Below are 12,741 nucleotides of genomic sequence, written 5' to 3'. Positions count from 1 at the left end.
CACAGAACAGAACAAAAGCCGGAAAATATATATTAAAAAAAAACCACAATAAACCTCAAACTCATGAATAGACACAGCAACAAAAAAAATAGGATTATTAACATAAAGTGATTATAAAAAGCAAAACAGAATAAAATTTAAACAAAAACTACAAAATTTAAGGCCGCACAGGAAATACGTAAGATGACAAAAGGGAAGTAACCACCCAGAATCCCCTGGGGAAAGAAAGAAATGACGCAGTTAAAAAGAAAGTTTAGTAGCCATATTAAGAAATCGAAAGTAAACTTTTGTGCCCAAATAGGGCACAGAAAGGTTAAAACCAACCAATTCACAGCCTCCGATCGACGGAGAAAATTAAAAAGAAAGCAATTAAGATGTTGGAGATGAAAGTTGATCCAGATAACTCTGGGCATCCGATGGAGAATCAAAAAAACGAAGGGCTCCATCTGACATGCGAATCCTTAGACGTGCAGGGTACAGCAGCGCTGGTCTTAAATCCCTCTTATAGAATTCCGACATCACGGATCTGTAACGGACCCGTTGGTCCCAGATTGGTTTACTGAAATCTTCCACGAATCGGAACTTAAGATCCGAAAAATCAATGAAACCTTTAGATCGAGCGAATCGAAACAGTCTCTCCTTGTCTTGAAAGTAATGAAAACGTAAGATAACATGCCTAGGTCTATCTGACCTAGACGAGTATGATGGGATTCTGTGAACACGATCCAGTAGCGGTGGTTGGTCAGGAAATACAGTAGGGAATGCATCTTTTAAAAGTTGGGAGAAATATTTCATGGGGTTGTTAGCTTCAACGGCTTCCCTCACGCCAATCATTCGTAAATTCTGCCGTCGCATTCTAGATTCCAAGTCAGAGTTTTTAAAAGTCAAAAAGTCAAGTTTCTTCTTCATTACATTAATTGTTTCTTCGATTTTCCCCATCTTAAGCTCACTTTGTTGCGCGAATTTTTGAAGATCAGATATAGCCGACTGATGTTCCGCAATAAATGTTTGCATCTTATCAATTGAATCGGCAATTTTCTGGAAATTAGTTGAGATTTCCGTATGAATCAGGTCTTTAACAAAGCCTGCAATTTCCGTACGAATCATCTCCCTAACAGAGGTTGAAATTTCCCTCTGAATTAACTCCGATATCGCTTTCAAAGTCACCGGTGATTCAGTCGGAGGGAGATCCGTAGCTTTCGGTTTAACCGGAGGTTTACCATCCTTGCCGTTTTTCCCGTTCTTAGACATAGCAGATCTAAGTATCATCCAATTGTCGGAGAATTCAGTTTAATTCAAAGTATTGTAAGAGTTGATGCCTTAATGGTTAATTAAAGTATAGCTGACCATAGAGAAGAAAAACTCAGAGGTAATGGAGCGAGTCAAGAACGCGACTTCACTCCATGAGCGCTACCGGAAGTCCCCAACAGACCCAGAGGTGAAGTGTCAGCTCAGCTGGAAGGATTGTTTGGGGCCCTGAATGGTAGTGAGGGTGGAGGTGTAGGAGAAGTTGTGACACTTGTTCTGCTTGCAAGGATAAGTGCTAAGAAGAGTCAATGTGAAGTGACGAGTGGACAGGGAGTTGTGTCGGGAGCGATCCCTGTGGAAAGTGGGGGGAGGGGGTGGGGGAGGGAATGATTTACTTGGTGGTGGGATCACGTTGGAACTGGCAGAAGTTATGTAGAAATATGTGCTGTATACGAAAGCAGGTGGGGTGGTAGGTGAGGGAAAAGGAACTCTATCCCTGGTATGGCGGCGGGAGGATGGGGTGAGGGCAGATGTGTGCAAACTGGAAGAGATGCGGGTGAGGGCAGCATTGATGGAGGAGGAAGGGAAACCCTTTTTTTTTTGCAGGAGGAAGACATCTCAGTAGTTCTGGAATGAAGGGTGATGGCATTTTTACAAGTGACAGGGTGGGATGAGGTATAGTCCAGGTGGGTTTATAAAAGATATCAGTAGATAGATTGAAAAAGGGGAGGGAGGTGTCAGAAATGGACCAGGTAAATTTGAGGGCAGGATGGAAGTTAGAAGCACAGTTGATGAAGTTGACCTGCTCGGCCTGGGTGCAGGAATGAGCACCAATGCAGTCATCGATGTAGCGTCGGAAGAGTTGGGGAGCAATACCGGTGTACACTTTGAACAGGAATGTTAAATGTAGCCGACAGAAAGGGAGGCACAGCTGGGACCCATGTGAGTGCCCATGGCTACACCTTTGGTTTGAAGGTAGTGGGAGGAACTGAAGGAGAAATTATTGAGGATGAGGACCAGTTCCACCAGATGGAGGAGAGTGGTGGTAGAGGGGAACTGCTTGACTCTGTTGTTCAGAAGGAACTATGATGCTTTAATGCCCACCTGACGAGGAATGGAAGTATATTGGTTTGGACATGGTACCTGAGGCTGTATCTCGAGCTGGGACTGAAGAAGTTTCCTGGGAAAAATCTCCAGTGGATGACTCGTCAGACTGTTTCCCTGTGGAAGACCCAGGACCTGGAGTAAAGGAATGGAGAAACAGGAGAGTGGAAACACTGAAACAGATCATTAGACAAGACACGAGTCTGAGGGAAAGGAGACTGGGAGTGTGAAGAAACCAACATTATCTGTCTCCCTTCATTGACTCTCCCTCCCAAACCCACGTTATAATTGTGCAACACCCTCCCTTGTAGTGATCCTGGATGGTGCTGAAATTTGTCACAGGGAGGAGAGAGGAACCTCTGACTCCATCATTCACACCCCATCCCCTGCATCCAGCAGGTAAACTGATCCCTGAGAAGCTGTATTTTACAGTGTGAGATTGAATCCACACAGACAGAAGAATTCAGACCTGGGCTCGTGTCTCCTGCTGGGACAGAGGATGATTTCTGGGTGTGTTCTCCAGACACTGATCCATCGGTCTGTTTCCCTGTGGAACTACCTGTGTGTAGGATAGAGGAACAGAGAGAGTGAGAGAGTGGAGACACTGAAGCAATCATCATGAGTCAGAGGAACAGTGGAATAGGTGTGTGTAGAAACTAACATCACACAGGGTCTCTCCACTGTCTCTCCCAATTCCCAGTCACACCTGATCATTCCCTTCAGTGGGAGTTGGGACAAAGTTCAGGGATCAACATTTGGATCCACAAAGCAAGGTCTCCTTGGATTTCATGCTCCTTACTTTCTTCATGAGCCTCGCATGGGTACCTATCAAATGCCTTACTGAAATCCATATACACTACATCTACTGCTCTACCTTCATCAATGTGTTTTGTTACATCCTCAAGGAATTCTATCAGGTTCGTAAGGCATGACCCGCCCTTGAAAAAGCCATGTGACTATCCCTAATCAGATTATGTCTCTCCAAATGCTCATAAATCCTGCCTCTCAGGATCTTCTCCAACAACTTGCCCACCACTGAAGTCAGACTCACTGGTCCATAATTTCCTGGGTTCTCTCTTTTCGTCTTCTTTCAAGTCAAGTCACTTTTTATTGTCATTTCGACCAGAACTGCTGGTACAGTACACAGTAAAAACGAGACAACGTTTTTCAGGACCATGGTGCTACATGAACAATACAAAAACTACACTGAACTACGTAAAAAACTACACAAGAATACAGACCTATCCAGGACTGCATAAAGTGCACAAAACAGTGCAGGCATTGCAATAAATAATAAACAAGACAATATGCACAGTAGAGGGCAGTAGGTTGGTGTCAGTCCAGGCTCTGGGTATTGAGGAGTCTGATGACTTGGGGGAAGAAACTGTTACATAGTCTGGTCATGAAGGCCCAAAGCCTTCTTGAACAAAGGAATAACGTTTGCAAACTTCCAATCCTCTGGAAACTCTCCCATCCCTGTTGATGATGCAAAGATCATCGCCAGAGGCTGAGCAATCTCCTCCCTCGCTTGCCACAGTAGCCTGGGCTACACCTCATCCAGTCCCGGAAACTTATCTAACATAATACCTTTCAAAAGCTCCAGCACAGCCTCTTTCTTAATGTCTATACACCCAAGCATTTCAGTCCGATCTAAGTCATCCCCACAATCGCCAAGGTCCTTTTCTCTGGTGCAGGATAGACGTGTTCCAAAAACACAGAAACACTCAAATACAAAAATAGTACAACCATGGCTGACAAGGGAAGTCAAAGGTAAACTAAAAGCAAAAGAGAGCGCATACGACAAAGCAAAAATTAGTGGGAAGATAGAGGATTCATGCTCTCTCCTACCCTCCCCTGCCTCCTCACCATCTTTCCCAACTATTCCTCCTTCCCTTCCAGTCACCAAGGCCAATGGTGAAGCAAATGCCTCTGCAAGGGCTTCTGATTATTTCTTCTCTACCCTCCCACAAAGCCGAAGCCTGCAGTCGATCAGGCCCCTGGGGATTTATCCAACTTCATATGCTATGAGGCTGCAAATACACGGACCTACTGGACCAGCCTCCAGAAAAGGAGAAGTGTACCAATTCTTGAGGACGTGATCACTACTCTAATCAAAAGCAGGGTTTCAACTGACCCCGCTGCTCACGTCCATGGTATCGCACATCTAACAAGTGAATCAGGATGGGAAACAGCATCTTCCCCCAGGCTGTTCGAATTTTTAACATCCCACTGCCATCCAGCACACATGTACCACCTGTCTAAATGCCCTGTCACCCAAAACCCCGTCACTCCCCAATTCACATATACATTCTCATCCAGCACACATGTAACACCCTGTCTAAATGCCCTGTCACCCCATACCCCCTCACTCCCCAATTCACAGATACATTCTCATCCAGCACACATGTAACACCCTGTCTAAATGCCCTGTCACCCCAAACCCCCTCACTCCCCAATTCACAGATACATTCTCATCCAGCACACATGTAACACCCTGTCTAAATGCCCTGTCACCCCAAACCCCCTCACTCCCCAATTCACAGATACATTCTCATCCAGCACACATGTAACACCCTGTCTAAATGCCCTGTCACCCCATACCCCCTCACTCCCCAATTCACAGATACATTCTCATCCAGCACACATGTAACACCCTGTCTAAATGCCCTGTCACCCCAAACCCCCTCACTCCCCAATTCACAGATACATTCTCATCCAGCACACATGTAACACCCTGTCTAAATGCCCTGTCACCCCAAACCCCCTCACTCCCCAATTCACAGATACATTCTCATCCAGCACACATGTAACACCCTGTCTAAATGCCCTGTCACCCCAAACCTCCTCACTCCCCAATTCACAGATACATTCTCATCCTGCACACATCTAACACCCTGTCTAAATGCCCTGTCACCCCAAACCCCCTCACTTCCCAATTCACAGATACATTCTCATCCAGCCACACATGTAACACACTGTCACCCCAAACCCCCTCACTCCCCAATTCACAGATACATTCTCATCCTGCACACATGTAACACCCTGTCTAAATGCCCTGTCACCCCAAACCCCCTCACTCCCCAATTCACAGATACATTCTAATCCAGCACACATGTAACTCCCTGTCTAAATGCCCGGTCACCCCAAATCCCCTCACTCCCCAATTCACAGATGCATTCTAATCCAGCACACATGTAACTCCCTGTCTAAATGCCCGGTCACCCCAAATCCCCTCACTCCCCAATTCACAGATACATTCTCATCCTGCACACATGTAACACCCTGTCACCCCAAACCCCCTCACTCCCCAATTCACAGATACATTCTCATCCTGCACACATGTAACACCCTGTCTAAATGCCCTGTCACCCCAAACCCCCTCACCCTCCCCAATTCACAGATACATTCTCATCCAGCACACATGTAACACTCTGTCTAAATGCCCTGTCACCCCAAACCCCCTCACTCCCCAATTCACAGATACATTCTCATCCAGCACACATGTAACACCCTGTCTAAATGCCTTGTCACCCCAAATCCCCTCACTCCCCAATTCACAGATGCATTCCAATCCAGCACACATGTAACACCCTGTCTAAATGTCCGGTCACCCCAAATCCCCTCACTCCCCAATTCACAGATACATTCTCATCCTGCACACATGTAACACCCTGTCACCCCAAACCCCCTCACTCCCCAATTCACAGATACATTCTCATCCTGCACACATGTAACACCCTGTCTAAATGCCCTGTCACCCCAAACCCCCTCACTCCCCAATTCACATATACATTCTCACCCAGCACACATGTAACACCCTGTCTAAATGCCCTGTCACCCCAAACCCCCTCACTCCCCAATTCACAGATACATTCTAATCCAGCACACATGTAACTCCCTGTCTAAATGCCCGGTCACCCCAAATCCCCTCACTCCCCAATTCACAGATGCATTCTAATCCAGCACACATGTAACTCCCTGTCTAAATGCCCGGTCACCCCAAATCCCCTCACTCCCCAATTCACAGATACATTCTCATCCTGCACACATGTAACACCCTGTCACCCCAAACCCCCTCACTCCCCAATTCACAGATACATTCTCATCCAGCACACATGTAACACTCTGTCTAAATGCCCTGTCACCCCAAACCCCCTCACTCCCCAATTCACAGATACATTCTCATCCAGCACACATGTAACACCCTGTCTAAATGCCTTGTCACCCCAAATCCCCTCACTCCCCAATTCACAGATGCATTCCAATCCAGCACACATGTAACACCCTGTCACCCCAAACCCCCTCACTCCCCAATTCACAGATACATTCTCATCCTGCACACATGTAACACCCTGTCTAAATGCCCTGTCACCCCAAACCCCCTCACTCCCCAATTCACAGATACATTCTCATCCAGCACACATGTAACACACTGTCTAAATGCCCTGTCACCCCAAACCCCCTCACTCCCCAATTCAGAGATACATTCTCATCCAGCACACATGTAACACCCTGACTAAATACCCTGTCACCCCAAATCCCCTCACTCCCCAATTCACAGATACATTCTCATCCAGCACACATGTAACACCCTGACTAAATACCCTGTCACCCCAAATCCCCTCACTCCCCAATTCACATATACATTCTCATCCTGCACACATGTAACACCCTGTCTAAATGCCCTGTTACCCCAAATCCCCTCACTCCCCATTTCACAGATACATTCTCATCTTGTACTGGTCACTTTTCATCTTTTCTTGCTGGTGTTTAACATATTCATATTGCTGCTTGTTCTAATATCATGGTGCCAGTAACAATATAGTGTTTCACATAAACATGCACCTTGTACTTTATGTCAACCTCTCTACCTTCAGGACATGTCACTCAGGGACTTGGACTAATATTATTTTCCAGCAGCATTTTCTGGATCATAACTCTGTGTGCTGTGCATGGCTATAATCTCTGCAAAAGTCCTGGGCACATATACACAGCCAGGGTTCCTCAGACTTTTGCACAGTACTATGTTTGTCAATGTGGACTGGAGAGAGAGTCTGTAAATCTGGGGAAGCAAAGGATATTGTGAATGGTGAGGGTGGAGAGCCGTGGGAGAGGTAGCTGAGGAAGAGTGCTGTGGAGGGAAGCAGGGTTGTTGGAGTGGCTGAAGACACACCTAGCCCTGAAACACGAGGTAGTGTAATTCATTCCAAAAATTGGTTTATTGATCATTACGGGATGTCTGTCTGATGCTTCCAGCTCCCTCCCCTCTTTCCCAACCATGATTCCCCTCTCACTGCCGCCTTCCCATTCTCAGTCCACAATGGAGACCCATCTCAGAGTCAGGTTTGTCACAGCTCACATATGTCATGAAATTTGATGTTTTTTCTCGCGGCAGCAGTACACTGTGTCATGTGTGATGCCAAGCAGAGCTACCGGACGGATGATGCTAATGAAAGAGATAACGGAAGACAATGGAGAAACATTTAAAATGCTAATAAGAGAGAAGAGAGAGATTAACGAGAAAGAAAAATTCAGATATTGACAGACCGGTTGCTTTGAACCTGAACTGTTTGAAGTTTGATGGACAAGTGATACCCCAGTAGGGGGATAAAAAGAGCAGGTTTACTGAGGCACGACACACCACGAGACCCCAGGAAAGAGCAGCGTGCCCCCACAAGTTGGCGGAAGTGTGGAGGACCGGTTCGCAAGAACTGATCAGAGCCTCACAGGGTGTAAACGTACGATCGGTGGGAACCTGGGGTGTGTGTCCGCCCTTGCCTGGGTGCCAGGTTCACCGCGGAAGAACAATCGTATCCGGAACGGAGGGGTCACAGTCAGTGACCACAGCGGAATTAGAAGACATCAAAAGGTCTGCCTGAAACCAACAGCATCTCTCTCTCTCTCTAATGGTACAGCAACAGCGACTACTTCGAACTGCACTAAACTGAACTGAACTCTGCTTCTCTTAAGACTGATCATTTTACTCCTAGACTGCGATAGAGCTTGGTTAAGTCCTATTACCCTAGTTCTGTGTATATGTGTGTATTATCATTGCTAACCTGTTACATTTATATCCTTACGATTAGTGTACTTGATTCTTATTTCTTTAATAAAACTTTATTAGTTCCTAGTAATCACAGACTCCAACAAGCGTTCCATTTCTGCTGGTTTGGCAACCCAGTCACAGGGTACATAATATAAGTGGGGATCTCGTCCGGGATTTTGAACGCCAAAATTGGGACTGGGTAAATTGATTGGGTTAAATTTCCCGAAAGAAAAAAAGGGAAAACAGCAGAAATGGAGATTGAGAAATTTCTAAAGGCGCCAACCTTGGAGGCATTAGAGGATGCCAGGAAATCAGAATTGGCGACTGTTGCAAAATGGTTGAATCTTTTTAAGGGGAAGCCGACAATGAGAAGAGCGGAGATGCACAGAGCTATCATTGAGCCTTATGTATCTAAAGGTGTGTTTCCCCGCAGGGAGTTGGAGATGGTGTCTATGGGCAAACCTAGTGGAGGGGCAGTGCAGCTGCAGATGGAAAAATTAAGACTTGAGCAGGAGTTCCAAGTAAAGCAGTGAGAACGGGAAGAGAGAGTACAGCAATTAGAACGGGAAGAGAGAGAGAAGGAAAGGGAGTTTGAGCTGGAGAAGTTAAGGATGACGCCAGAGAGGGGCCCCATGCCAAACCAAGGTGGAGGGTTCAGGGTGACCCAGGAGGTTAGGCTGGTTCCCCCATTTGAGGAGGCCGATATTGATCGGTACTTTCTACATTTTGAAAAAGTCGCTGCAAGTCAGGACTGGCCGAGGGATAAGTGGGCTGTTTTGCTTCAGAGCATGCTTAAGGGGAAGGCTCAGCAAGCTTACTCAGCATTGTCAGCAGAAGATGCCCAGAGGTATGATGTGGTGAAAGAGGCAATACTCAGGATTTATGAATTTGCCCCGGAGGCATACCGGCAAAGGTTCCGGAATGTGAGGAAGCACGTATTTAGAGTTTGCCCGTGAGATGCAGATGTATTGTGAGCGTTGGTCCGCCTCGAAAGGGGTCACTGGGAATTATGACAGACTGCTACAGCCAATACTGATTGAGCAATTTAAAGGTTGTGTCCCTGAAGGTATGAGGCCCTATCTAGATGAGAAAGAGACAGAAACCTGAGCCACAACTGCTAAGTTAGCGGATGAGTACGCGTTGACACATAAAACGAAGCTTACCCCGAGTAAAGGCTACCAGAAGGGTAGTCGAGAGGGCAGAGAAAGTCCGCCAGAAAAGCCGGAAAGTAAGCCGAGGACTAGTGAGAACGATAAGGAAGACAGGAAGCAGTTTCGTAGGAAGTCTCCTGAGGTCGTATGCTATAATTGTGGGAAAGCCGGTCACATTGCATCCAGGTGTTTTGCCCCAAAGAAGGAGATGGGGAAAGGAAAAACGACGATTCTGACTGGCTGTATTGAGCCGGCAAACAAACCACTAGGGGAGTAGAGGTCTGATAGAGTTCAGGAAGGGCGTGAGAAGTTTATTTCAGCCAGATTGATGTCGGTGAGGGAGGTGTCAAACCCAGTTCCAGTACGGACCTGGAGAGACACTGGGGCTTGTCAGTCATTGATTTTAAACAGTGTGTTAGACTTAAGTTCAGAGACCCAGACTGGGGAGGTCAGTGTGATAAGAGGCATTGGAAAAGGGACTGAAGCAGTACCATTGCACCAGATACACCTAAAAAGTGACTTGGTCTCCGGACCGGTCACGATAAGGGTGAGGCCCAAATTACCGATGGAAGACGTGGAGGTCTTACTCGGTAACGACCTTGCAGATGGAGATGTGTACCCAGCAGTAAAGCTGACGAGCAAGCCTGCCAGGACTGAGTACCCGCCCATGAACTCACAGGTTTATCCCGTTTGCGCAGTAACTCGGCGCATGTCAAGAACGGCTGCTGAAGCGAATGTAGATTTAGCTGAGACGTTTTTACCAGCCTTGTACCAGGAAGGGTTAGAAAGTGAGAAGAAGGAGCATAGTGGAGCGGTAGGAAGTGAGGGAGTTGAGGTAGATTTATCATTAGCAAGGAAGGAATTTATACAGACACAGGAACGAGACGAGGAGCTAATGGTTTTGACGGAGACAGCTCTCTCCGAAGCAGAAATAAAAAGGGAACCAGTGGGCTATTATGTGAAGGAGGCAGTACTAATGAGGAAGTGGAGACCAAGTACCGTGCCCGCAGATGAGGAGTCGGGGGTGGTGCACCAGGTGGTAGTGCCGAAAATTTATAGGGACGAGATTTTGAACCTGGCCCACAAGATACCCTTCGGTGGACATATTGGGGTGAGGAAAACAGTCGATAAAATTAATAAAGAGTTTTACAGGATGAACATGAGGAAGGATATTATTGAATATTGTAGACGGTGTCATTTATGTCAGGTGGTAGGAAAGCCAAACCAGGTCCTGCCTAAAGCGCCCCTTCGACTGATACCCGCTTTCGGGGAACATTTTTCCCGAATGATTGTGGAGTTTGTCGGTCCCCTGCCCAGATCTGCAAGTGGGCGAGAGTATGTGATGACTATGATGTTCGCCGACACCAGGTTTCCGGAGGTTGTACCCCTGGCAAGCGTCAAGTCTCCCACAGTGGTAAAGGCGCTTGTGAAATTTTTCACTACAGTGGGGCTGCCCAGGGAAATCCAGTCAGATCAGGGGAGTGTCTTCACATCTCACACATTCCAACAGATGTTAGATGAGATGGGAGCAAAGCAGATTTTGGCCTCTGCGTACCACCAGGAGTCCCAAGGGGCGTTGGAAAGATTCCACGCAACATTAAAGACCATGATTAAAATTTATTGTCAAGAGAATGCCAGGGACTGGGATGACGCCTTTCCTCTCCTGTTATTTGCCATAAGGGACACGGTTCAGGAGTCACTGGGGTTCAGTCCATTCGAGCTCGTCTTCGGTCACTGGCCCAGAGGACCCCTGACCTGACTGAAAGAGCAATGGCCCAGTCCGACAGTACGAGTCAATGTGATTGATTATGTTTTAAAATTTCATGAGAGGCATAAAAGGATCTGTGACCTTGCCAAAGAAAATCTACGACACTCCCAAACTAAAATGAAACAGTGGTATGATGGACGGGCCCGCGAACAAGTGTTTCAAGTGGGCGATAGGGTCTTAGTTCTGTTTCCAGTGGTAACCAACCCCCTCCTGGCGAGATTCCACAGTCCATACAAAGTAATTAAAAAGATAGACTCTTTGAATTACGTTATCGATACGCCGGACAGACGTAAGCCAACCCAATTAGTACACATTGATATGTTAAAAGCTTACCACGATCAGAAAGCAGATCTAGTTGGTGTTATCATGAAAATTAATGAGGTTGGGGTGCCAAATGATAAGGGGAAAACCCATCTTGAAAAGATAAATATGGTGCTGACCAGAATGGAGAACTCTATTGTTTTGACCAACTTTGCTGATAAGGACTCTCACTTAAACCCTGAACAGAGCGAGCTGCTGATAAAGCTAATTAACCAGCATGCAGATGTATGTCTGGATGTCCTGAGGCAATGCAAGGGGACGGTGCATGATCAGTCTATTAAGCAACACCCCTATAGGATGAACTTGGAGAAGGGCAAGGTAGTGCAGAAAGGGTACTGGTGTGTTCCTTTAACCGACTGGGCTAGAGAAATCTCAGCATTTGTAACTCCATCCGGGTTATACGAGTATAATGTTTTACCTTTTGGCATGAACAACGCCCCAGGGACCTTCCAAAGGATGATTAACTCAGTGTCCATCAGAAAAATTATTCCACTGTGGAGAAGGAATTACTGGCAATCATACTGGCATTACAACATTTTGAGGTTTATATTTGTCCGACACGGAAACCACTGATAATTTACACTGATTACAATCCATTAGTGTTTTTGGTCACAATGAAGGATAAAAACAAACTCTTACTAAGTTGGAGCCTGGTATTACAGGAATTTGATATTAAGATAAAACATATAAAAGGAACGGACAATGTGATTGCTGATTATCTGTCAAGGTGTTAAAACTTAAAGTTCTCTGTATTAGCCGAACAGCTGATGACTACCTGTATATTAGTGTGCATCTTATAATGTGCATTCATGCCCATAATTTTTACCCCAGTAAAAATCCTTTTAAGGGTGGGGGTGTCATGTGTGACACCAAGCAGAACTACCGGACGGATGATGCTAATGAGAGAGATAACGGAAGACAATGGAGAAACATTCAAATTGCTAATGAGAGAGAAGAGAGAGATTAACTAGAAAGAAACACAATTCAGATATTGACAGACCGGTTGCTTTGAACCTGAACTGTTTGAAGTTTAATGGAGAGGTGATACCCCAGCAGGGGAATAAAAAGAGCAGGTTTGCTAAGGCACGACACACCACGAGACC

General features: G+C 46.2%; 1 protein-coding gene across 3 annotated transcripts in view; it reads right to left on the bottom strand.

The window, feature by feature from the left end:
- The window catches only part of LOC134339939 (mucin-5AC-like), a 64,205-nt gene that overhangs the window by 22,135 nt on the left and 29,329 nt on the right, over positions 1-12,741 (bottom strand). For 2 of the 3 annotated variants that reach the window (XM_063036728.1, XM_063036729.1), the window contains 2 exons: positions 2,822-2,911; positions 2,392-2,487 (listed from right to left, as the gene is read on the bottom strand). The exons of the other annotated variant lie outside the window; for it this stretch is intronic. In XM_063036728.1, the coding sequence (XP_062892798.1) occupies positions 2,392-2,487; positions 2,822-2,911 (186 nt within the window). The remainder of the gene's footprint in view (positions 1-2,391; positions 2,488-2,821; positions 2,912-12,741) is intronic. 3 annotated transcript variants of the gene reach the window in all.

This window comes from Mobula hypostoma, chromosome 31 (genome assembly GCF_963921235.1).
Source record: "Mobula hypostoma chromosome 31, sMobHyp1.1, whole genome shotgun sequence".
Taxonomy (NCBI): Eukaryota; Metazoa; Chordata; class Chondrichthyes; order Myliobatiformes; family Myliobatidae; genus Mobula; species Mobula hypostoma.
This window is presented reverse-complemented; position numbering and strand designations above follow the sequence as displayed.